The 27,604-nt window shown below is 35.7% G+C and overlaps 1 protein-coding gene across 2 annotated transcripts in view; it reads right to left on the bottom strand.

Moving 5' to 3' along the window:
- Positions 1-23,679, bottom strand: part of IL13RA2 (interleukin 13 receptor subunit alpha 2) — a 46,364-nt gene extending 22,685 nt beyond the window's left edge. Inside the window, exons 1-2 of one of the 2 annotated variants that reach the window (XM_032474921.1) lie at positions 23,638-23,679; positions 20,838-20,889 (exon numbers count right to left, since the gene is read on the bottom strand). In XM_032474921.1, the coding sequence (XP_032330812.1) occupies positions 20,838-20,889; positions 23,638-23,645 (60 nt within the window). In that variant the 5' untranslated portion in view covers positions 23,646-23,679. Of the gene's footprint in view, positions 1-10,176; positions 10,409-20,837; positions 20,890-23,637 lie in introns of those variants that run through there. The other variant, XM_032474922.1, reaches the window with a different exon arrangement.
- Between the last annotated feature and the right edge of the window lie 3,925 nt (positions 23,680-27,604).

Genomic DNA, 27,604 nt, shown 5'->3' on the forward strand with positions numbered 1-27,604 from the left:
TGACAATTAGGATTAACATACTGTGCTGTAGATTAACCTTCAATGAACTATTTTAAATGTTTAAATTAGGTGCCATTTAAATTTATTTTATTACACCATCAATAGCTGATTAAAAAGAAACAACTATTTCTAGTAAAAAAAAATTAATGTTTCAAGTGCTAGACAATGCCAAAAGCCGCTGTTAGGCCAAGTATGATGAGGCCTGAGGATGGTCTACTGAATTTGGCAAACTGGAGATAATCGGTGATGTTGATAAGGGAGTAAGTGGAAAGTCTGAAGCAAAACTCAGATTGAAGTGGGTTCAGGAAAGAATGGAAGGGTGAAAACTGGAGACAATGAATATGAATAACTCTTTTGAGAAGTCTGCTACGAAGGGACATAAGGTACTCTTGCTAGGAGAAAACCACTCGTTTCTTCCATCGTGATAACATGAATGAAGAACATCTCACATAAAGGCTTGACCATGCTGTTCCTTGGACTTCTGTTACACCTGTTTAGTAACAGTGAGTGTTCTTATTTGAGGGATGCAGGCCAGAGTATTTTAGGATTGTACTTATCAAAGGGTACCATACCAATGTAGAATATATTTCTGAGACAATTAGAAACTATCAAAGTTTAGTTTCACCGGTAAATACTTTCCATCTGCTCAAATTGTTTTGTAAAGTTATCTCCATCTTCTCACATTTCCAAAGAAATATTATTTTTTAAAAAACCTGCCATTTCCCCAGACTGTAGAACATCTTTACTTTTTATGTGCAATCTGAGATTTCATTTTTTCTTCTAAATTTGTCTTCTGTAGCAAAAGTCATCAGAAACAACTTTAGCTGTATTTCTATAAAGCATTTTAAAAATCTGGCTGTTGGTATAGAAACACAATTGAAGAACTGAATCAAGGGATACCAGAATTTCTGGTTCTAGTCCCAATTTCAAAATACAGAATGGGAAAAAAAGCCTTGATTGTATTTTGAAAACTTGGAAACTGAGGGATCAAACAATATAACTGCACATGCTCCCAAAGGGTTCCAGTAAGTACATACCTCTAGGCAGGATGATTTGTATTCTGGCTTAGATAGGTAGCCTATTTGAGACTCAGACAGTGGAGGGTCCTATTTCATCCTTCAGGCTCTTATTCCCTCATGTCCCTCTCTCTCGGCCCCCTCTTCTTTTTTTATTCTCTCTACTTTTCTTTTTCCATTTTCTCCCTCTCTTCCTCTTTCTTACTGATGTTTTCACTTTTCCATTAAGTGGAAATAAATATATTTTAGGATCACTGGCTGTCCTTATTTTTAAAATACCTTAGCATTCTCTCTTTTCAATACATTTTAATTAGTTCTTTGGCTTCAGAATATTTTCCATGTGTCACTTGAAGGTTAGACCAGTTTTGTAACCTTTTAAGTTTACTTTTTAAAAGTGCTTATGACAAAAAAATTTTTTTACTTGTATGTGGGCAGAGCTTTATTATTTTTCACTTGAGTGATTGTCCTTCATAAAAATGAATTTCCTGCTTTAAGGGAACTGGTTCTTTATAATTATTTGCTTAAAAGCTCTAAATCCACTTCATAATCTTAAGTGGTAAATCTGCCTTCTCACCCTCTTTCTCACTGTTTTTGATAGCTGCTTTTGAGCCTGGGTTAGATAACGTTTCCTAAATGACTTCAGAATCTTCTTATCAAAATAGAACCTCAGAGTCTCTATTTTTATGGCTGGTGCTTTTGATTGCTTTATTGGTGCTGACATCCATCCATGGATGGACATCCATCCATCCTACGCTGACATAGGCATCCATCCAAATCTTCATTTCACAGACGTTTCCTGAGCATCCATTTTGCACTCAAGGCTGCAGATACGAAAACAAGCAAGACACAGAGTACCCTGCCCTCAAGTTTACTGAAGGAGCAGCAAAAAAAAAAAAAGAAAAGAAAAAGAAGTTACTCACTACGTATCTATTAGGATGGCCAAAATCCAGGACACTGACAACAACAAATGATGACAAGGATGTGGAGCAACAGAAATTCTCATTCATTGCTGGTAAGATGCAAAATGGTACAGCCACTATGGAAGAAAGTTTGGTGGTTTCTTACAAGACTAAGCCTACTTTTACCATGTGATCCAGCAACCATACTCCTTAAATTATTTACCTAAAGGAGTTGAAAATTTATGCTCACACAAAAATATGCACACAAATGTTTATAGCAGCTTTATCCATGACTGCCAAAACTTAGAAGCAACCAAGATGTCCCTCAGTAGGTGAGTGGATAAATAAACTGTGGTACATCCAGACAATAGAACAGTATTCAGTACTAAAAAGAAATGAGCTATCAAGCCATGGAAAGATGTCGAGGAAACTTAAGTACATATTACTAGGTAAAAGAAGTCAATCTGGAAAGGCAATATACATTATGATTCCAACTATATGACATCATGGAAAAGGCAAAACTCTGGGGAGAGTAAAAACATCAGTTGAGGCAGAGGGATGACTAGGCAGAGCACCGAGGATTTTTAGGGCAGTGACAACACTCTGTATGATATTATAATCATGCATACACGTCATTATACATTTGCCCAAACCCATAGACTATACAACACCAAGAATGAACCCTAATGGAAACTATGGACTTTGTGTGATTATGGTGTGTCAATGTAGATTCATCACTTGTAACAAATGTACCGCTCTGATGGAGGACATTGATAATAGGGGTGACTATGCATGTGTGGGGGCAGGAAGTATATGGAAAATCTCTGTACCTTCCTCTTAATTTTGCTAAGAACCTAAAACTACTTCAGAAACTAAAACCTTTAAAAATCAAATTATATAAACTTACAGCTAAATTAATTATAATCTAAGCAAAAATTAATAGACAAAATAGTTACTATAAAATGTGAACCTTCTCTTAGGCTACTGGCAGAAATGTGAATTGGTAAGATCTTTTTTGGAGGTGGTCTGGCTGAGATTACTAGCTGTCCCCTAATATTCATTCTCCTCTCCTTCAGTGGTAATGAAACCCTCATGTTTTAGCTGGGCACATGGCCACACAAAATGAAGGCTACTGTGATATGTGATTAAGTTCTTGCCTAAGATATAAACAGAAGTATTATCTCCAGTCTCTGGGTCATGCCTTTAAAGAGAATGGATCATTTCTCCTCTTCCCCGTTTCCCCTTTCTCTATCCTGCTGCTTAGAACATAGTCCTGGCAGTGAGCCACCTGTGATCAAGCAGATGAGAGAAACACTCTACGTATGGCAGAATGAGTCTGGAGTAGTCCAGGACCTTTGACCTCATGCAGTAAAGCTGCATACTCTTCCTGCAGCCCTGGATTAGCTACCTCCAGACAGTTATATGACAGCAAAATAAACCACTTTCTAACTCAAGGAGAGCCTGAAACCTAATTAGAACAGTATTTAGCATTGTGTATAAAATCCTTTAAAAATTCGTAATCTTTTAAGCCCAAATTTCCAAGTAATCAAAGTATGCACTTTGCTTATACAGTACAACCTCTCATTTTCTACATAGCCTTTGAGTCAGAAGTTCATTCCTTCCAAGGGTTACATTTAAGCTATGTAGCACTTCCTTGGTTAAAGCCTCCAACCTAAGGGGAAAAAAATCATGCTGAACCATCCCACTTCTAAATACTATAACCACAAACTGCTAAAGTGGAAACTTTTCACAGCGACAAAATACAGTGTGACAACAATTCAACGTCCCCCTTTGATACTTCAAAGTCCTTACTGTCCCAAATAAGTGCTAGAGAACTCTCTCTGGCCATCTGGAGATTCTGCTAATATGAGCCGCTCTCAGGTACCACAGCACTTTTTCTACCACCATGAGCTGCTGCCACAGTTTTCTGAATGACGTTCTTTCTGATGGTGCACTTACATATTTTCAGTCTTAGGCTGCTCCACATTTTCCATATGTTGACAGCTCATCCTACATGCTTTGGATATTATCAGAATGCCCTAGGGTTTAAGTTTCCTCTCAATGAATCAGTACTAATTCCATAAATAATGTACACTGTTCTTCCTGCAAAAGCTCCAGATAAAGGAGATGGCTGATTCCATAGTTAGAGACTAATCAGTGCTGGATAAGCAAAGTCAAACATGCCTAGATAAAAGAGAACTACTTGTATAGAATCACACCTATGGAAGCATGGCTTTGTCTTCCTGTGAGCATCCATGGGAGAGTTAGAATGACTAATACTTCCTACCGTCCAACCCTGCTTCGTTCCATAGAAGTGGGCAGGATGCTCTTCAGGAACTCCTAGGCCCTCCTGATTCTCTTGATACTTACTACCAAAAGACAATGAGATACATGTATAAACGTATACAAAACGTATACAAACACAAAATATACTTGGCTTCTACCATCTATCACCATGGCTTATATACAGATGAGAAAACAGATTTTCCCATCATCTCCTTTCATTCTAGCTTATGTTTGTTTGATTGTTTGTTTTAATGTTTTTAAGTACATCCCATGAAACTCCTTATATCTGTCTCCCCTCCCATGCCAGTTCAAATCACCATCATAATTTGCCTGGACGATTGCAATAGTTTCTTGATACATGTGTCTGAATTTACCCTGGCCCTACTCAATTTCCACACTGCAGGCAGAGTGCTTTCCTTCTGTTTTCCAAATGCAAATATGATTATGCAACTTCCCTACTAAAAATTCTTCATGGCTTCCTTTTTATGCTGGGATAAAGATAAAAATGTTTGACTTGGTTCTCAAGGCCCTAAGTATTGTGGCACCTGACTACTTCCACAGATGCTTTTTCTACATTCTCCTATTTTGTGCCCTGTAAACTTACCACAGAGCCTGTGCACGTGCTGTTCCATCTTCCTGGAATATTCGTATATCTTTCTATCCCCCTTTGACAAGTTCACTTCTCCTCATTTTATTTTCTCCATTTTATGCAAGAAACTGAGACACGAAAAGGTTAAATAACTGACCCAAGATCACACAGACAGTAAGGAGGAGGAAGCAGTATTCCAGCCCAATCAGTCTGATTCTAGAACCTTTGCTTTTAGCTCATAATATACTGCCCCTGGAAACTTCCGTTCAAAGTAGTTAGAATTTAAAGTTATACATTTATCATTGTTATTATTTGAATAATATCCATCAACTTTGGTTAATTGTAAGGTTCATGAGAGCAGAAATGGCCTCTGCTTTTGTGTTATTATAATGTCTGTCACAGAGTAGGCAATAAATGTCTGATGAATGAATGAATAAACTGGCATGACTTTAAGACTCTGAATGAGTTATTTCCAGAAATCTTCTCATTTTGGAAAGCTGACAGACCCCTGATTCAAAACAAAGTTACCAGTGCTCCATCATCTTGGTATTATCTTGGTATCTTGATAATTCCACAATATCAGTCACCAATAATATTTTTAAGCTATGTAAATAATAAATCTGTACTTATCAAAGAAAGGCCTGGAGAAGAAAGTATATCTTCCCTAGAACAGTGACAAATTCCATTTATACAAATTTTCTTAAAATATCTATGTAATCTTTCAATACATGATTTCAAAACACTGATGACTGATGTAATTCAGTTTTGTTTCAAAGAATATGAATACACATGGGGATTACTAATATTCAGAACATTAATGTGACTTATCATCATCTCCCTTTCTTCTATTTCCAGTACCAAACGGTAGCATGATTTCCAAAGCAGTGTCCTAAACCAGAAACAGATGAGTCATCCTAGATTCCTTTCTCTTATTTATCTTCAACCATCATTTCATACCCACATACATCACGGATTCCCTTCTCTAAATACCTTGGTGATCCATCCATATCACTTCATCTTCACTGTCATGACCCTAATCCTAATCATCACCATCTCTTGACTGATGAACTACAATGACCTCCTGATGCATTTTCCACCTTACAATAAGTCAGATGCAGGCCATTTTCAATGTTGTAGCCAGTGTGACCTTTTCAAAACACAAATATGTCCATTCAAACTCCTTCACTGGTTTCTCATTGCTCTACAGGATAATTTATAATAGCTCACAATTCAGTATGCTTACAGTGGGCCATGTGCTTTTATATACACTTCACTGTATTGATTCACTTAATCCTCACCACAGCATTATGAGATAGGTACTATGTCATCCTGTTTTACCAATAAGGAAACTGAGGCAAAGAAAAGCTAAATGATTATCCCAGGGTCCCACAGGCAGTAAGTGATGGAACCAGATTCAGAGCCAGGCAAGCATTGCTCCAGAGTTTGTGCCCTAACCTCTGTGCAGTATTGCCTCCCATAAAATAAAGTACAAACTCTAACATAGCAATCAACACTTTTTATTATCTGGACCTTACCAACACTTTCAGTCTCATCTCCTACCTCCAGATCTTAAACCTGAGGGTAATAAATGATACTGACAGGAGGAAGACATATCATGGAAACTAGTGAAGCAGAAGATTTCAAGGAAAAAGTATTCAAAAGCCAAGTGCCTCACATGCCAAACAAGGGAAAGCATACGGAGGAGTAAAGCAAGAACTGAAATGTATCTGTTGCACTTGGAAATAACAAGTAATTGGTGGCCTTGGTAAATGTATGTGGTAAATGGTAAATGTAAATGGTAAATATATGTGTGGACCCACTTTTTACTGAAGTTTGATTGTACAAGGAAGGGTGAAGAAAAAGGTCTTTTTTTTTTTTTTCCCTTTGCTGAGAAAAGAACTCATAGAGAGGAAGAGGTTAAAAATACAGAAGAGAAAGTTGATAATTATGTAAAAAGTTATCCCTGAAAAAGCAAGAGGAAGGCATGGAATCTAAAACAAAGGTGGGGAGATTGAACTTGGATTGACAGAGGGCTACTTTTTCCTCTGAGACAGGCCAAAAGCATAGGTAAAGATACAAATCAATGTGTGCACAAAAGATGGTGAGGTAGGTGGAGAAGAGGTTCAGACACACCTGATGGCTCTTATTTTCCATGTGAAATAGGAGGCAAATCCACCTCCTGAGAATAAATGTGTAGTAGCTGAGTAGGAGGCTTAAAAAGAGAGGAGAAAGTTTGCAAAAGCCAACCAAGTGGGTATAAAAGAGCTGAAGGAAATCCAGAAGAACCTGAATAAGGACATGTAGAAGGATGACCTGGTTAGCTCCTATTCATTTTTCAGATCTCCGCTCAGATGTCACTTGCTCAGAGAAGCTGAAGTGAAGCCTCTCAGAGCACTGATCACCTTTCCTTTAAAGACTTATAATGGTTTTAAACTTATATTAATTTGTGAGATTACCTGATTAATTTCTACTCTATTAGACTATAAACTCAGTGAGGTCAGGGATTATTGCTCACCACTGTATCCTTTCACCATCAGTTCCCACCTCTAAAATGTGAAGAACATTAATCCTTCTTTACATGACTAGGATATGGATATAGTTAGGTTAGCACAAAACTAGAATTTAAGCTATAAGAAAGCAGGAACTTCAAATTGTTCACTGTTGGACCCTCAGTGCCTAGCACAGTGAATGACGCATAGTGGATGCTCAATACTTACCTAGATGAATGGAACTGATAAGGCAGGACACCAAGTCTCCTGACTTCCTGACTTCCACTCCAATGTTCTTCCCTCTTTACCACAACTACCCATAGTAGCTGCTTAATATATTATTATTATTGTAATAAGGGGCTCTGAATATGCATTATTATCTCTGTTTTACTCAAGAAGAAAGTGAAGCTCTGAGAGATTAAGTATCACATGCAAATTAAACAGCTAGGACATGGTAGAATCAGAATTCAAATCCAGGTCTTCCTGGGTCCTAAATCTGAGCTCTTTCTCCAATTCCATACTGCCTGCTAAGGTATTAAATAATAGAAGATTTAACACATGAACCCTCCTAAGGTTATGTGCATTTGAAAGTCCTCCCAACCTCCTCACTGGAAAAGAAAAACAAAAGAAGCAAAGTAATGATTTTAGTGGTAAAATATCACGCAAAATGACTGTGACAAGCCATTGAAGGTGATATTTGTGGGCAGGCACCTGTCAATGGTTTCTCAAAATCATACGATGTAGGCAGCTGCCTACCTACTCTATGACTCTGTACATAATCCATCTTCTCAGTATAAGTCTTGGTCCCATAGTGAGAATGGAAGACATAATTCAAACCTTCTCAGCATTGCCTCCACAAGACCATAAAAGCAGCATGAAATAATGGAAAGAGCACAGACATTGCAGCCACACAGATCTGGGCAAGACACTTCGCCTCTCTGTACCTTAATTTTCTTATCTATAAAACGAAGGCAGTAATACTTGGGGTCTAGGGAATGATTCAGTGGGATAGTGCACATTAAATGTCTGCAGTATAGTGGCAAAATAACCCAATTGTTATTAGCTGCCTTCCGCTTCTCCCATATCCAGGAGCCACCTCCTATTAATTCTTTGAAGACACTCTGAAAAATACATCAAAAGGAACTAGCAACCTACCCATGCCCACTCTTCCAGTTGTAGCAAAATACAGGTGATATTTCTCTAGTTTTCAAAAAATACCCCCTCAAAGCAGCTTTTTGTTTACAAGCAAGGTCTTGGTACTTAAAAAAAAAAAAAAGAAAAGAAAAGAAAAAGACAAGAATCCCATAGTTGTTTAATCCTACTGATTAATCATTTTTAACATTTCTATTGCTTTTCACATTAGGCAGAGTCAGGACATCTGGCTTATTTTACAGATGAGGAAATTAAGATGGAGAGGAGGTGGTGTTACGGAAACGACAGGCCAGTCAAGAAACAAGCACCACTCGGAGGGTTGGAGTACTCAGATGTATTACGCCGGCGGGCTCAGAGGGGCTTCTGCTCCGAAGCTCTGAGCACCTTCAAGATGTGCACATGAGGTTTTATAGGGTAAAGTACAAGCTTGGGGTATTCGGCCAATAGGCATGGAACAGCTTTAGCAGCATCATCATCACAAAAGTGGAGGCGGGAGGCAGCAAACCAACATTCCAAAGCCAGATATGTATCTTTGAAAATCCAGCTGGCTAGCAAAAGCACATAAACAGCAAACCAACACTAATTAACCTAGATTTACAAGTTAGTCTAGCAGAACTCAGATCAGTATTCCAATACTTAGACTTGTTAGCCCAGCCCAGCCTCTCCTTCACATTCCTAGACTTATGAGTTATCTTGTCAGACCAGCCCGGTTTTTCCTTCACAGTGGGATGTCCAACCCTAGGTCACAGGGTTATAGCGAGAAGATGTAGAACTGAAAACCAGATCTCTTAGTCATTAGTTTATTATTCAGTAATAATAAAATAACAATAATTTAAAAAAAATCCATGCAATTTACTTAAGACTTGAATTTTATAAAAATTCTATATTTTAATAAAAGTTCGGTCAAAAACAGCTAATAAATACCCTGTATTCACGTTCTGGTTTTATATATCCTCCTTTTATATATTAAAAAAAGAAAACTAAATGTAGAAGCATCCAAAATGAGTGCAGTATATAAAAGTGATGGTCAGATTTAACTGTTAACTATGTAATCTCTCAAAGGAAAATAAGCATCAAATGTATAAAATGCTAGTTCATTTCAGAGTAAAAACAGTGAAAGTTGGAATTTTTATTTAAAAAACCCTCCTATATGTGTAACTATAATAGACAAATAAATGGAATCACCATATATAGAGGTATGCATGTTCTATAAATTAAATCAAAACATCATATATATAATATATGTATGTGTATATATATATATATATATATATATATATATACGTAAATCATTCATTTTAGAGAAGCTATATGGTTATTTCTGAGCTTAAGAGAGAAAGTTACTGCAAAGTGGAAGATTCTCATTTATAGAAAAAAAAATCACATAAACAATAGTCTCAGAAAACCTCTTAACTCTAAAATGCAACTATCCTTACCATTTCTATAGGACCAGTTTTGCTTATAAGAGGTATGATTTTTACAGAAAATACAGGCTAATAAGAAAACAACAATAAAATTTAAAATCAATAATGTTACTTACAGTGATTATCCAACACCTATTAATTAGCTTCATGCAAAAAGTTGCAATATTTCCCCAAATTATGTCAATTCACACAATTTTTGCCACAAAAGAGATCTATGAGCCCATTTGAAAAGAGGTGAAGAAAGTGAAACAAATAATTATTCAAAACTACTTAGCTCCAATCCCTAAAACTCTCTCCTGCAAATTTAAGTTCCAGACTTACTATAAGTGAATAATGTGTCCAGTCATAATCAAATTCTTCTTGAATAACAGTGAAATCTGTCTCAATGAACAGCTTCTTAGCTTAATGGATTTTAAATGGCCTTAGAACTGAAGTCTTTAGTTTACATAGGAGGGGCTCTGTTTTATCCACCGAACATACCAGCAGGAGGAAATTTGCATTCGAAACAGGTCAGCATTTCAGAAGATTCAGAGGAAATCACAAAGTTCATCTGAGTGATGTTCTTTCCCTTTTAATTAATTCCTGATAGGGCATTTCAGTCTGCTAATGTTATTTTACTATGTGACTCACCACATCAGGAATCAGAAGATAATCCAAAGGTAAGTATGTGTTGCCAGAACTATGTTGTTCCCTCAGAGTGCAATATCTAAAGCACGTCACTGTCTTGAGTTTCAAATACCTTACAGTATGAAAAGAGCCAAAAATAGACAAGGAATCCAGAAACCTGGAATCTACCCTAGGCTCTCCTTCCCACAGTGAGGTGATCATCGGCAATTTCCTTAACTTCTTTGGGCCTCAGTTTAAAAAAATTTATTGAATGGAACCTCAGAAGTCATCTAGTCTAACTTTCAATTCCAAGCAAAAATCGATTCTGCATTTTCCTTCAGAAATGGTCAGTTTCTCATCTGTAAAATTAGCAGTTAGAACTAGATGATGTCTAAGGTTTCCCTGATTTCTAAAGCCCTTGGTGTTGTAATTAAAATTCAGTAAGTGTCATTTATATTTTTTCCTGTTGAAAGTTTATCAAATGGTTCTTTACATAACCAAACAAAATTTTATTTTGGCTCAGATAAAATTAAAGAAAGAAACTCAGATCATCACCAAATTGTCCCTTATCTTTTAAGTCTCCGGAATTTTTAATCCACCCCTGATTTAATCTCCATGACCTGGAGCTATGCAAAGCCATAAGAAGCCAGGATACTTTTGATGCTTTTCTAAAGTAGATGAAATGATGACAGTGATTTATTTAAAAATAAGAATGAATTGAGACTGGATCCAGTCTATATACCATCTAACATTCCAATGGGTAAAAAATATTTTCCTTGCTTTGAAACACAGGTTCAGACTTAACTTCTCTCAGATACCAAAGATATATTTCACACTAAATGTATGAATAAACAAAAAGCAAAGAGTCTGAATTCAGAGGGGATCATGGATTATGGTATTCTCTCCACTATTAACTTTATGTTTTATCAAAGGTTTTTTTTTTTTTTTTTTGCCTTTTTATTTATTTGCATAGTTAATGCCTCTCCCCTAAATTGAAGTTTGAAGGTGTGAAGAAACTGAGAATTGTTTAGAGTTTGGTATCTGCTTTTCAGATGTCAGCTAGTTTGGCTTTTTCACAATCACTGTTGTCAGAAATTATTTATCAGGCCTACGTGAGGAATTTTATAATCAGAATTTGCTGACATGATGTTAAGAAAAATGAGATCTAGATTCAAAATCTTCTTTCCTTCCCCTGTGATTACAGTTACAATTAACTCATTTATCTTCTTCTATTTAAAAAAAAAAAAAAAACTGTCCAGAAAGTTTTCTCCAAGCTTCCTGTTTCCTCCAAATCTTCTGGTCCTTACAAATATTTTATTATACTATACTTTATAGTATAATGGAGTACAGTTCAAAGAAATAGAAGTATAATAATATCTTGGAATAACACAGTGCATTTATTTGTAGACATGCAAACGATAAATTAAATACAGTAGTATCCCCTGGTTCCTGTGGGGGATTAGATCCAGGCTCCCCCCACCGATACCAAAATCCATGGATGCTCAAGTTCCTTATATAAAATGGTGTAGTAAGTCGGCCCTCCTTATCAGTGGATGCAGAACCCACAGATACGGAGGGCTGACTGCATAGTTAATAAAATGCAGTTGGAAACAATAATGTACCATGTCTCAGATGTTTAAGTTGATTAGACATGAACTGCTACTTTGACTTGATAGCTTAATCAGTGAAACCATAGGCTTAGATTTGTCCTTGGTGTGAAGAGAAAGACACTAAAAAGACAACTCATTTTAATATACCGGAAGTCCTATTTGATGGCTTTCTAGTGACATCAATAGAAGTTGCCAGTGATATCTGTGTGCTTGTACCTTAGTACTCATTACTCTACCCCAGATATAAGGCATGTCGCAACTGCTAAGAAAAAGAGAATTTGGGAGTAAACCTGATTGGTGTAGAGAAAGGAGACTGGAAAAAACTAGTTAGAGTCTCCCCCTAGCTGGAAGCTCGTCTACGCCAAAATCAAGAAAGGGTATAAACCCACACTGATGCAGGCCAGGGTCAGTGTGACCCAAGGGACATGAAATGAAGAGGTTCATCAAGCCTCAGGCTAGGGAAGTTTCTAAGAACAGTTGAGGTCATGTTCTTCTGAGATAATTGGGCAAGATGATACATATGATTCTGCAAGCAATCAACAGTCAGTCCCTGGAAGAGGGCCAGCAGAAACTAGGCAAAAAATTAAGGCCTGGGCCCCAATTTCAACAGAGACACAGAGGAAGAACTGAGCTTCCAGACTGCATCCCAAGTCCAATGAAAGAGCCAATAGCAGAGGGTAGGGTAAGAGATAAAAGCTAAAGCCTGATGCTTACAAACTTTCCCAGGGGCCCAGATCAATTTCAGAGGCATAGCACACACTAGGCTATTTCCAGACTTCCACCTGCTAAAAAAGAATGATTTTCATTGGGCCAGAGCTATGTCAGAACTGAGACTTAGGCTGACACCGAGAAGTGAAGCCATGATGGGCCTAAGGTAGACAAGTACTATCCCTGGGCTCTTTAGCAGGAACATATATTTTACTTTATTTTATCCATTATCCTCCTGAGATAGCTAAGTAGATATTTCAGTTTTACAAATGGATATCACTCAAGTTTCAATAGGTTGAATTACTTTCCAGAAGTCAAAAATTCAAAAGAACTAAAACCTAGGTAGACCAGACACCTCGTGCAGAGCTCTTCCTGAAGAGTCACACTACTGCTGGGGTTCTTCCTGATATCTCAACAGGTAAAATAGTTGACTGGCAGGGACTGAGATATCTCTTTCATTGTGTAAAGCTGTTAACTATCAAAACAGGAAATGGGTATTACTGAACTGCTGTTCAAGTGAGGTAATCAGCAAAGGCATTATCTAATGTCCCAAAGTGTTATTTCCTTTGTAATGTTAAAAGACATTAAATAACCATGAACAGGAAAAATATTTTTTAAATAAATAAAAATAACCATTGACTATTTAGTTTATATGTATACACATGGTACTTTAAAAAATTCTCTGAATTTGAGAACAGTTTTTAAACTTTCAGGCAAATGTCAAACTTACTTGGTGTTGTGGGGATTTTTGAAAGTCTTAACATTACAGAAAATTGATTTCAAAAGTTATTTTGTAGAGTTGACGTATATTCAGAAAAGCAGTGTCCTATAAAGAACACACGCCGTAAGACAGAGGACATCTAGACTGCCTGCGTTCCTCCAAATCCAATTTTAAATTTATGAACTCTGAATTCCCCTCCAGATGACCACAGATTCAACAGCAGGACACCAGAGCTGAGATTCTCAGGAAATCCACATGAGTTGGGAAATACAGTTAGCAACATCATGATCCACGATCCAGTCCCCAGACTAACACCAAACACACTTAAACACAGACCCACGGACTGTCGAAGGCAAGCGGGGCCAGCCTCTGCTTTCTACTCACTCACATTCATTCAAAGGTTTTATAGAGCAATCATGTGCCAAGCACTGCACTAGATGCTGGCGGTACAAAGGTGAGTTAGGTACTATCTCATGTAGCTCACATTCTAGTTAGAGGGATAGAAACTAGAAACTATTGGTAATTACAATACCGTGTGATAAGAACAGTACACTATGATAGAATCATTGGCAGCTAAGGTTGCTCAGAGGAGAGAACAACTCATTCTACCTGTGCTGTAGTGAAAAAGGTATCTTCAGGCAGAGATGGGTCGGGGAGCCACTGCCACTCTTGATACATTTGGTCTTTGTCCCAGTTCCTAGCACATCACCAATGATTTAATCAATCATGCCTTAGTAACAAGACTTCCAAAATATATATATGTACATATATATGTGTGTGTGTGTGTGTATAAAATTAAAGTACAGTTGATTTATAATGTTAGTTTCTGGGGTGTGTGTGTATACTTCAATTTTTTTAAAGTATAATTGATATTACTTAATGTGTTATTCTTCCCAAAGGCATTTGCACATGGAATCCAAAAATCAAAGAATGTATAAATTCCAAAGAAAAAGATGTTATTGCTGTTTCAGATATAGTGATAGGACAGAGGTTTCTGGTCTTGATTTTATTTTGTTTTTATCTCCCTTTAAATCTCAGCATGCCAACAATTGCCTACTCTGTTATTCCTTTAAGTTTAGCCCTGACTCTTAAGCTTTCACATGTCTAGTTTCTCCCCTTAGTATGTGATTTCCTTAATAGCAGGAAGTGTGCCTTACTTGCCTCTATAAATCCAGTTCCTAGAGTATTGCAGATGTTCAATAGATATGTCCTGACTACTTCTAACGAAGGTAACCAAAATAGCCATATTTCCTCCCTTAAAAAAAAATTCTTCCACACAGCTTTATTCTACTAATGCAAATAACTAAGCGACAAAAATAATAATGACAGAACAGTTTGATGATGTTGATTTAAATTGCTGGTCAGGAAGTATGTTTAATGATTATGTTCTTTGGTCCTCATAATAACCCCATGATGTATATACTACTACTGATATTCCCATTTTATAGAAAAGATAACTGAGGCTCAGAGAAGTTAAAAAACTTTTCCAAGGTCTCACATTTAGGAAACAGTTGAAATAGGGATTTGAACCCAGGATTGCTCAACTTCAAAAGACACTTTCTTACTGCAATGTAGTCTGCCATATTATCTTCCAGGAATGACCTGGCAATGTATAGGGTGGCAAGGGGGAAAAAATCAACTTGGATTTAAGAATGAGGTACAGATAATTAAGCCAATCTAAAGTACATGTTATGAGTTGCCAAGTCAATATAAATTATATCATGCTTGTGAGAAACTCTTGTTGGTTTTCTGATAAATGAACACCCTCACATTGAAAATCTGTACATGGGGATATTTTTAATCTGGTCTGAACCTTGGCACAGTCCCCAAAAGCTGAAGAAAACTGCTTTTGAAATGATCATAAGAGAGATTGCTATTTTATATAAATGTTATAGAGAACACTGGAAGGAAACAGCATAGACATGAAATAGACTTCACAAGATCAGTTTGAATATAGTATATTATCTGCTCTCAAGCATTTTATTCATCAATTATTTCTAAATTTCTTATTGTTTAAGAATATTCAAATATACATAAAAGTAGAAATAGTACAATGAAATTGCATTTACCCATTATCTAGATTCAACAATTATCAAGATAAAATTTTTATTAATCATATCATGAGAACTGATATTCCTACTCTCAAGGATAAGAAAGTATCCTGTTCACGTTATCATGTTCACTGCTGAAGTGCTGAAACAAATCTAAAAATTCTAGCCTATTTCCCTCTTACAGCCAAGTAAACCAAGGCCCTGAAAGCAGGGATGATCTAATCAAGGTCATTTAGTAACAGCCTATATAAAAATCAGTTCCCACTATATCACACTGCTATTTAGTATTAAATACTCTTTAATTTATTTGAATCTTTTGAAAAATAATTGATTAAACATGGTAAAAAGCCTTTTTTCCATAAATGTATTAAAGCAGACTAGGCCATTCTCCAGATGAGTCTTTTCTACCTAAATTTTTTTCTAGGAATACAAGTTACAAAACAACTCTCCCATATCTCCTTTAACATCTAAATGTGTTATACAATAAACAGTTTTTCAATCAAAAGAGTTCATAGAAACAATCATATAGAATTTCACCATAACATCACAATCTTTCCTGATTTGTCTCTTGATAATACTGAGACAGGAACAAACACGTAATGAAGTTGTTAATGAACTATTAACAGGAAACCAGAGCATACACATGTGTATCCTTGGATTGAGCCTTAATAAAATTAGGAAGTTAAGTCCCAGCTGGAGACTGGATAAACAGCAGAAAATTCCTAACAGCCAGGGTACAGCATCATTTTAGCAGAAATAAAGATCAACAATGCATAGTAATTCTCTCAAGTTGTCATTCTATTAGTGGTGTGTGGGTTTTAAAATGATTAAACAGTTGTTACACTCAGTTTCAAAACCATCTCATCTATTAATCTTTGCATTTAATTTAGAAGAAAACCACAGATTTTATGGATCAGATTTACTGCATATTAACATTTGACTTCCAAGTGGCTGTATCACCTAAACAGAGAACAGCTGGATCTTTTACACCAATATTGAGATGGTCTTGTGAACTATATTTTAGATTGGTAGCATATCTTTGAAGAGATGTTTTCTTTCTTTCCTCAGACTATGACCTACTTTCTCCCTAGATTACTGCCATTTAGTGATTGATTCGTTCAGTCACTCAGTCTTGTACTCAACAAATAATTGAGTTCTGTTCTAGGCAATCAGGATACAGCAGTGAATGAACAAATTCCTGCCCTCACTGAACTTACATTCCAGTAATGGAGATAGACCATAATAAATAAACAAGCAAAAGTATTAGGTAATGATAAATGCCATAAAAAAGAGGCAGGATAAGAGGCTAAACAGTGACGGGTGGAGTAAGGAAACAAGGCTGTTTTAGAAAGGATGATCAGTAAGGCCCTCACTGAGGAAGGATCTGGATAAAAGGATGGAGGCAGTTAGGAAGATAACCAAATAGAGAGTATTTCAGGCAGATGGAATAGCAAGTGCAATGGCCCTGAAGACTAGTGGGTTTTGACAAGGAAGCCTCTGTTGCTGGAGCAGAGTAAGCAAGGAAGAAAGTGGGAAAAGGAAATGTCACACACGAAGAGGGGACAGTTTGTGTTGTGCCCAGTAGGGCATTTCAGACTTTGGCTTTTGTTCTCAGTGAGATGAAAAGCCATCAAACGGTTCTGACCCGGGAGTATATGAAATTAGTTATGTCTTAGAGACAACTCCAGTTGCTGAGTAGACAATAAACTGGATGGGTATGAAAAGGAAGTAGCTCTCTAGCAATTTTCTAGCCAATACATTTTCGCAAGTTTCTAACAAAGAGATGATGACAGCTTGCACATGATGATGGGAAGTGCCCTATTCTGAATATATTTTGAAGGTAGGACTCATGTGATTTTCTAAAGGATTAGATGTGAAAGAGAGGGTAATCAAAAATGACACCAAGATTCTAATAAATCGCGGTGCCACGTATTGAAAGGAGGCACACTGAGGGAGGTGCAGGCTTGCTGTGGGAATAAAGAATTCAGTTTTGGACATGATAACTTTGAGTTGCTCATTAAACTTTCAAGTAGAGATACAGAGTAGCCAGCTGGATACATAAGCCTGGAACGTAGGGGATAGTACAGTACTAGAGATAAAATTTGAGAGTTAATGATATGTACATGGATACACTAGATAAAGCAAATGATGTTCATTGGTTTTAATCTTTCTGTCCTTTATTCTCAATTACAAAAGCTTATTATCTCACAGGATAACCTGTCAGAACTAACTCAATCTTCTTTCTTTTAACTTACTCTATTTTAAATAGTCAAAGTTTCAGCAATGTTAACACTACATTGCTAATCGCTAAGCTTCTAAAAGCCACACAGTCTTTTATTTATAAGACTCGTTTTTACAAAGCTCTTTCTAGAACTTTTCCTTGCCTGGATGGTGGCATTACTGCATTGAAATATGAAACTTTCTTACTTTTAGACACCTCATTCTCTTTCTTTTCTATTCAAGTTTGAAGACCAATTAAAAAATTTTTGTGCTCATGTGACAACTAGAGGGCAATAAATGAAAATTTTCCCAAAGAGAAAGTTGTTCAAAGACTCATAATTTCAGGGCTCAAAAGATATCTCAAAAAAAATCCTCCAAATTTATCAAATTGTACACATTAAATACATACAGTTCTTTGCAAATCAATTATACCTCATTAAGGTGTCAAAAATAATTTTAAAAAATCTTCCTCCATTCCTCTGTCACAAAATTGTTGCACTGATTTTCTGTAACTACTGGTTTCAATTGATCTTTTTGGTAGATTCCTCATTAATCCTTTTGTACTATAGTTAAATGTTGACAGCAAAGTTGCATACCATTTTCCTTGGTTCTGAAGCTGGTCTCTAGCATATACACGTGACACACATTTAGAAGACACAGAATAGCTAAAAGAAATACAGATATACATACTTAATCATAACAGTTTCAGAGCTTAGTGTAGTAGCTAAGAACATTAAATCTGGGAGTTCATATTGTCTGAGTTTGAGTCTCAGGACCATCATTTACTGGTTGTGTCAACCTAGAGAATGTACTAAACATCTTTATGCCCCAGTTTCCTCATCTTTTAAAATGGGGATAGTAATAGGGTTTACTTCACAGGATTGTAGTGAGAATTAAATGAATATGTGTAAAGCACCTACTATGTGTCTGGTGCACAGTAAGCCTATGTGTGAATTAGCCGATAGAAGATTTTGATCAGAAGGGTAGGCAGGGGTTGAATAAAATGAAGCTCCATCTGTCCATTTACTTGTTAAGATTTACCCTTTGCCACCTACTAGGGTTACAAGTCCCAATTCGGTATCACTCCTTTGTGACAAGCTCCCAAAACAGGAATTATTTTCTCTTGAAAACCCATTGATATTCAAATAAAGTACTCAAGAAGTCTGTGTGGAAAGGAAGCAGGTATGTGTTGGTCTTTCACATTTGCACAGTATGCCTCATTCTTAGCTTGAGTATTTTGCAAAGTATAGAGAGACTAGGACTGGTACATTTTAGTGATGTGTAAAGAATGAAGTTGCGAATACATAGATGCACGAATGAATGAAATAAAACAAAATCCTAGAAGAAGGAAGATAAGCATAATGAAAAGACATTGAAAGGGAGGGACATGGGAAAGTAGGGATTGCTAAGCCACCAAAGACCTCATTCCCACAGTTGGCAACTGTGCTTCCTACATTTTTTTTTTTAACTAAGAGGAACAATTTTCTGTAAATGTTTAACAGAAATCCCTCAAGTTCCACTGTTGATACAAAAGAGGCCCCTCCTTTGGAGAAAATGAAGCAGAGTGTCTCAGGATGTAACACCCGCAGATAATTATAAGTCCCAAACGTTACATAACAATGACCAGATCCCTTCTCTTGTTTATCAATTCCATACGCCAGAGTGGACTGCAGAATCTCAGCGACCCAGAAGATAGAATAAAGGATTGTAAGGAAGCAAGTGTAGAAAAGCAGTTATCATTTCCATTTCTTCCTAAAGGTTGGAAAATCTAAATTAGAGGAAAGGCATAAAAATATATTTCCTTCCCTCAAGAAGCTCATAGTCCAGTCCAGGGATGTAGAGAGGTGAAGAAACAATTATGATACAATCTACTAAATATTATAATGGAGGGAAACCTTTTTTCCATATGGGTCTATGGAAACCCAGGCTATGGATTTCAGCAAGGGGCTGATGTCTGAGTAGTTTTAAATGAGAAATAGGAAATAAATGATAAATAGGAGATCTCATTATCTTCTCCTTGGATTACTGAAAGTATTCCCTATCTTTCTTCTGACCCATCCTCTCTGGTCCCACAAGAAAAATATGAGGGAGGACTTGAGTTGTCTAGGAAGGGAGGACTTGAGATGAGTCTAGCAAACAGTTTTTATTTAGGACAAGGTAGTTTGATTGTGTGTAAATTTGAGCTATCCACCTTTTCTTTCATTTACTGTATCAGTGTTATTGGCCTTCTACATTACCATGAGTCTTTTAGAATGCCACACTGCTTGACAATTCTCGTTGGCTATTTCATTCAAATATTTAATGACACAGACAGGCTCTAATTCCAAGCTACATAGATGCTACTTACTATGAACACCTTAGAAAAAAATTCAATAGCTGTGAACACTCTTTTTCGCAAGGTTTGGCGGGATTTGTTGTGACCAATGTATGCCGTATTTAACTTCTTAACTATCATCTATGATATTTAATGAGGCAAATTTCCATGATATCAACCTTCTTTTTTTTTGCATTTCCATGCATGGTAAGTTAGTATCTCTCCCTTCTCCTCCTCACTCCTTATTCTAGAAGAGTCCCAAAAGAAAAAGTTCATCTCTAAAGTCATAAGTAATATCTTCTGTGTGAGTCTCCCTCTGCTATGGTACCCTTACTATGTCCCTCATTTTAAAGAACATGATCTTCCGAATCATCTTTCTCTTTCATATACCTGTCACATTTCTATGGACCAGTAGAGTCTTAGCCCTCACAAACATACTCATACTCATGACACCTCACCAGACAAATAACCACCAAAACAGAGAAAGATTTAGTGATGTGTATTGTAAAGAGCACTAGACTGTGAGTTAGGGGATCTGAGTTTTGGCCCTAATCCTATCACTGTTAAATTGGCTACAAATTTCACTTCCTCAGGACCTCAATTTATTCAACAGTAAAATAAGCTTGATGACCTACAAAGTCATATCCAGTTCTAATAATCCTCAAAAAAAACTTTAAAATAAAATTTGCTTTATTACAAATACATTTATTTTATACAAGTTTATTATAAATTTTAAGAAAATTAAAACTTACCTTTCCAAATGTGTGAGATCCAGCCACTCCTTGTGAATTGTCTCTATAAGACCTATGTAGAAAGAGTAATATGGGTTAAAAGCAAATGAACTTATAGGGAAAAAATATTAAATGTGGTAACCTCTTGATGATATCTGTGGAAAGAACATTATTCAAATAAATACCATTTGCTTTCACAAAATGCTTAAAGTAACAGAACTTGTGTGGACTGGCATAGTTCACATTATTTTTCCTCCTTCCAAGAATTAGTAATATTAATATGAATCATCACCAATGAAATTTATTACCAACACAGTAAAGAAACATATTGAGATATTACTCAGATTATCATCATGTTTTGAAATGAGAGAAAAATTACTAAAGCTTATAATTTATTTACAACAGTATTTTTTAAAAAAATCACTTAACCAATAATTTAAATGCAAATCATGCCAGTACACTCCAACATTATATAAAGACAATATGATTCCAAATGTAATACTACAGAGGAATCCTTAGGGTTCCTAGGCCTTGCTGCTATAGTCAAACCATCATAGACAGATCAGACTTTCTCCTATTTATAAACTTCTTTAGAGAGAAAATTCCACAACTTTCCTCAGGATTGATTTCCAGTGTTACACAATCAAGTTTCCTCCTTAAGGTCTAACAAAAAACTCCCATGCCCTTTCTTAAGTCTATTTAATCATCTAAGAGTAAAGAGACTATTTACTGACTATCCTCTGCATCTGATTTATTGATATTTTAATACAGTTATTAGATTAGCCCTCAGACTTCCCTTCTTTGGGTTGATGAATATTGTTCATCAGCATTTCCCTCAGAATACATTTCTTATGTCTTGTGACCTATTTTCTGTTTCTCTAGGTAAATGTCTTGCTTTAATAGCTGTGCTTCAGGATTCTAGTAGGGTATGCCTGGATTTGAGTTTCTATTTTTATTTTTTACACCGTATAACTCTTTAGAATGTATTTACAATTTCCATGGGGTCTATAGTCTCTGCTCTTTCTGTAAGATTTTCTCTTTCAGAATTTTCCCAGATTATCCAAAATACAGCTGTATTACCACAGTGCAAAAAACCTATAAATTTAAAACATATAAAAGCCCTGACTCCAGCTTGAAATAAGAACAATACAGTTTCAGTTTTGTGGTATCCTGTCCAGAGGCCAAGACATTATTCAAGTGGTATTTCTCAGGAAAGAAATGTTTAGACTCCTGGGGCGAAGCCAGAAATCTGGAGTGGGTGATGCATTTCTTGGCTCCCTAATTCTTATGTCACCAGAGAAATATTTTGGCTGAGCACTAGATACTCGTCCTCATTTTCAGACCACTTCATTTTGTGAAGTTAGATTCTTTGGAGAACTATGTAGTGTATCCCAAGGTGCATTTTTATGATCTAATTGCCATGTGCTATATATTTGAAATTTCAACTCTTGGAATGTATGAAGGTATTGTCAATATAAAAGTTGTCTTCCTATATATTACACAATAGTACAAGAACTAATGCCCTTCTGAGGCTTCTGTCTTCTATTGAATCAGACTCTCAGAAAGAGAAAGGAATGGTGCTCTCTAGATTTAACCCTGACATGGCTTACAATTGGGACCAACCCTACACATAGGCAAACTAGGTATAACCTTTGTAGTGAGATTTGAGGGGCCTTAAAAGATCAGTCTGGTTCAGCACCTGACTTGCTCCTTTGGGGTTCTCAAATGTCTCCTTCTCAGTAAGACCTATACTGTGTCCACACTGTTTAGAATTGAAACTTGTACCAAACACACACACGCACACACACACACACAGAGCACATCCACTATTCCTGTATTTTTCAAAGCATGCATTTCCTTCTAATATACAATATCATTTAGTGAATGAATGAATGAATGAATGAATGAATGAATTGGCTATTTTGGCATTTATTGCCTGTCTCCCTCTTCTAGACCATAAGCACTATACAGCAGGTATTTTTATCTATTTTGTTCACTGGTGACACCCAAGTACCTAAAACAGTACTTGAGCACTCAATTAAGCACTCAGTAAGTATGTTCTAAATGAATGAATGAGTTGAATAATCCCTGAGAAATAGCCTGTATACAGATTGGCACTATGACATGCTCTATACTGATATATTATTGAAGGCATCAATCATCAGTTAAATCATCAATTGAAAACAGAAATAGCGAGTATAATTTATCCAACTGCAAATTACTATTGGATGTTGCTTTCATTTATTTCAAAACATTTATATAGTGCTTACAAGTTTCTCTTCATCATTTATATAGATATATCTATTCACATACAGAATCACATATGTATTACCTATAAACATTTAGACAAGGGCACACATGGAAGAAGCGAAAGGAGTAAAGGAGAATAGCAGAAGGAAAGTGAAAATAAAATGGAGACAATCATGGACTGATTTGAGAAGTGAGAGGATAGTCAGTAGTTTGTGGGTAGCTGAAGAGAGTATAAAAATTCAGGAAAAAATATAGAGGTGATATCAGAACATAATCAGGAAATATCTCCCCTGGATCTCTCGTGAAACTTAACTTTAGTCAGGTAGGATAGGTCAGCCTCACTCCACATAAACCTCACTCCTTTTATATTCTGGTTCCTGGGATCCCTACCCATTACAAACCTGAGATTTTAATAGCGAATTCCTTTCTCTCAAGGTGTTACATCTACCTGATTTCATTAAACTACTGTAGTACGTTTCCTCCCACTCAAAAAAAACCAACCAAACAAACAAACAAACAAAAATATTCAGTTACCTTTGTTAACAAAATAGAAATGAACTATTACACTTGCCTTCTCATGTGACTATAAGCCTTCACACGCTCAGGAAATGAGTCTCAAACCAAATGGGGAACTTGCCCTAATAGTTTCCCTTTTATGCTTTGCATTTCCATTTCTTATCTCTGAATGAGTTCTTTTTAAGTAGAATTGACTAAAACAAGAACAAAGGGAATGCTGACATCACTTGGACTATAGGAGGCATTTGGAAATGGTAAGCAATATCTGCATTTCCCTCTTTTTCCTTTTCAAGAAAACCCTGTAACATTTACTGTATGTTCATTAAAACAATTTGAACAGTTGGAGGAAGGTGTCAGCATTGCAAAGGCAAAACACACTAAAAGGTATTTATTTTAATTTTTATGACATAATTAATATTTTTCTCCTCTGTCATTTTCTTAGTTTTTCATGGTACTAAGCTTCTAGAGTAGTTGATATTTGAAAAACAGTATGAACACATCAGATTTGTACATGACTTTACATTTTATATTTATTTTTACATGTGAGTTTCGTAAGAAACCACTGAGACAGGCAGAATAGGAAGCATTCATCCCATATTCCAAATGAGGAAAATAAAAGTGCATTTTTCAAGATCACATGACCTGAAATTGTCTATGTTGGTTGTCTTCCTGTATTCTTCTATTTCTATTTAATAGATGTTAATTGAGCACCTACCACTGAAAAACCAAGAGCTGCATACTCTAGATACAAACATAAGACCCAGTCTCTCTCCCCTCAAGGAAATTAGTATTTAGTATAGAAAACAGATATGTAAACAAATATTGCTAATACAGTAAGATAAGGGGTTATATTATAACCCATAAAACACCATTTTTACATAAAAGAAAAACCGACAGAGAAACTTTGATTATTCAGACTTTGGTTCTTGGCAGACATTTTCTCTATAATTAACAAAGTGAGCTTATCACTTCAAGGAAAACAACTGACAGCATTTCTTCCCAATTATAAAATTCAAGTTCTTAAGTAAAAATGAGAATTTTAGAAAACTTGTATCTGCCACCATGAGCTTGACAGCTTTCCAAAACATGAATAATTTCCTGATGAGATCAATGATTATAGTAACAAATGTAATATTTTTATATTGTATCCTGAAATATGTCAATATTTGGAAGATCTGCGTAACTCAGTGAAGCAATATTTTTCAGATGATCAATGCATGATGTTACAAAGTCATGCATGGGTAAAAAAAATCTATTCAAAGTGAGGATATACTGATGGACTTTTCATGCATGAAAACACAAAAAATTCACTGACACAGTTTCAGATTCCATATTGGAAGTAACCTCTAAGAAACTAACACTTGTCAAATTTTGGTGTATTATCAAAGAATATCCACAATTATCTGAAATGGCTAATAAGATACTCTTGCCTTTTCCAACTCCATATGTGAGTGAGAAATGATTTTCTTCCTATATTTCAACAAGAAAAACTCATCACAGCAGGGTAAATGCAAAAGCAGATAAGAGAATCCAGCTCTCTTCTATTACACCAGACAGTAAAGAGATTTGCAAAAATGCAAATGCTACTTCTTTCACCAAATGTCTTGTTGTTTTGAAAAATATAGTTTTTTTTTAAATAAAATAAATAACTGTGCTAACTTGTAATGGATATTTATCATTTCAAATGAATTCATAATTAAATATTTTTAAATTTTCCAGTTTTAATTTCTAATATAATAAATACAAATAGGCATAGCTCACATAAACAAAAGCTCTTTGGGGTCCTCCATGATTTTTAAGAGTACAACCAAAAAGTTTGAGAACTGCTGCCCTAGACAAACTCTTACACATATAGTCAATAAAATATGTCCATTGCAGCTTTGTCTGAAACAGTGAAAACCTGTAAACAATTTAAGTATCCATGAAGAGGTAAAAGAAGAAATAAATTGTGTACATTCATACTATGTAATCATATATCATTGTTAAAATAAAGAAGAGTTACAAGTATTACCATGGGTGAATATCAAAAATATAATGGTAGTAAACTCAAAATGGCTTAGACTTAAACATAAGACAATATAAACCTTTTAGAAGAAAACATAGGCAAAACATTCTCTGACATAAATCTCAGCAATGTTCTCCTAGGGCAGTCTACCCAGGCAATAGAAATAAAAGAAAAAATAAACAAATGGGACCTAATTAAACTTAGAAGCTTTTGCACAGCAAAGGAAACCATAAGCAAAACAAAAAGACAACCTATGGAATGGGAGAAAATATTTGCAAATGATGTGACTGAAAAAGGCTTAACTTCAAGCATATGTAAACAGCTCATACAACTTAATAACAAAAAGCCAAAAAATCCAATGCAAAAATAGGCAGAAGACCTAAACAAGCAATTCCCCAGTGAAGACATACAAATGCCCAATAGGCACATTAAAAAATGCTCAATATTGCTAATTATCAGAGAAATGCAAATCAAAACTACAATGAGGTATCACCTCACACTGGTCAGAATGACCATGATTCAAAAGTCCATGAACAATAAATGCTGGAGAGGGTGTGGAGAAAAGGGAACCCTCCTACACTATTTGTGGGAATGTAGTTTGGTGCAGCCATTATGGAAAATAGTATGGAGATTCCTCAAAAAACTAAAAATAGACTTACCATATGATCCATCAATCCCACTCCTGGGCATATATCTGGAGGAAACTCTAAATCAAAAAGATATATGCACCCCAATGTACATAGCAGCACTATATACAATAGCCAAGACATGGAAACAACCTAAAGGTCCATCGACAGAAAAATGGATAAAGAAGGGACATCCATGTTGCTGCAAATGGCGTTATGTTGTTGTTTTTTATGGCTGAATAGTATTCCATTTAATAAATATAACACATTTTCTTTATCCAGTCATTCTAAGTGAAGTAAGCTAGAAAGAGAAAGGAAAATACCATATGAGACCGCTCATATGTGGAATCTAAAAATAAAAAAGAACATAAATACAAAACAGAAACAGGCTCATAGAGATAGAATACAAACTTGTGGTTGTCAAGGGGGAGGGAGATGGGAAGGGATAGAATGGGAGTTCAAAATTTGTAGATACTGACAGGCATATGCAGAATAGATAAACAAGATTATACTGTATAGTACAGGGAAGTATATACAAGATCTTGTAGTAGCTCACAGTGAAAAAAAATGTGACAATGAATATATGTATGTTCATGTATAACTGAAAAATTGTACTCTACTCTGGAATTTGACACAACATTGTAAAATGACTATAACTCAATAAAAAGAGTTTAAAAAAGTGGATAAATAAGATGTGGTATACATATACAATGGAATACTATTCAGCTATAAAAAGGAATAAAACAATGTCATTTGCAGCAACATGGATGGACCTGGAGATCATCATTCTAAGTGAGGTAAGCCAGAAAGAGAAAGAAAAATACCATATGATGTTGCTTATATGTGGAATCTAAAAAAAAAAAGACACAAATAAACTTATTTAGAAAACAAAAACAGACTCACAGACATAGAGAACATACTTAAGGTTACCAGGAGGCAAAGAGAATGGATAAATTGGGAGTTTGAGATTTGCAGATACTAACTACTATATATAAAATAGATAAACAACAAATTTATACTGTATACTACAGGGAACTATATTAAATATCTTGTAGTAACCTATAGTGAAAAAGAATATGAAAAGGAGTATATGTATGTATATGCATGACTGAACTATTATGCTGTACACCAGAAATTGACACAACATTGTAAACTGACTATACTTCAATTAAAAAAAACAAAATAAGACAACAGTGAAGTTTGCTGCATCGACTGACTCCCTTTCATGAACAATTTCTCTGTCACATACAATGCTGTTTGACAGCATTTTACCCACAGTAGAATTTCTTTCAAAACTAGAGTCAATCCTCTCAAACCTTGCCACTGCTTTATCAACTAAGTGTATGTAATATTCTAAATCCTTTGTTGTCATTTCAGCAATCTAAACAGCA

This window comes from Camelus ferus, chromosome X (assembly GCF_009834535.1).
Source record: "Camelus ferus isolate YT-003-E chromosome X, BCGSAC_Cfer_1.0, whole genome shotgun sequence".
Taxonomy (NCBI): domain Eukaryota; kingdom Metazoa; phylum Chordata; class Mammalia; order Artiodactyla; family Camelidae; genus Camelus; species Camelus ferus.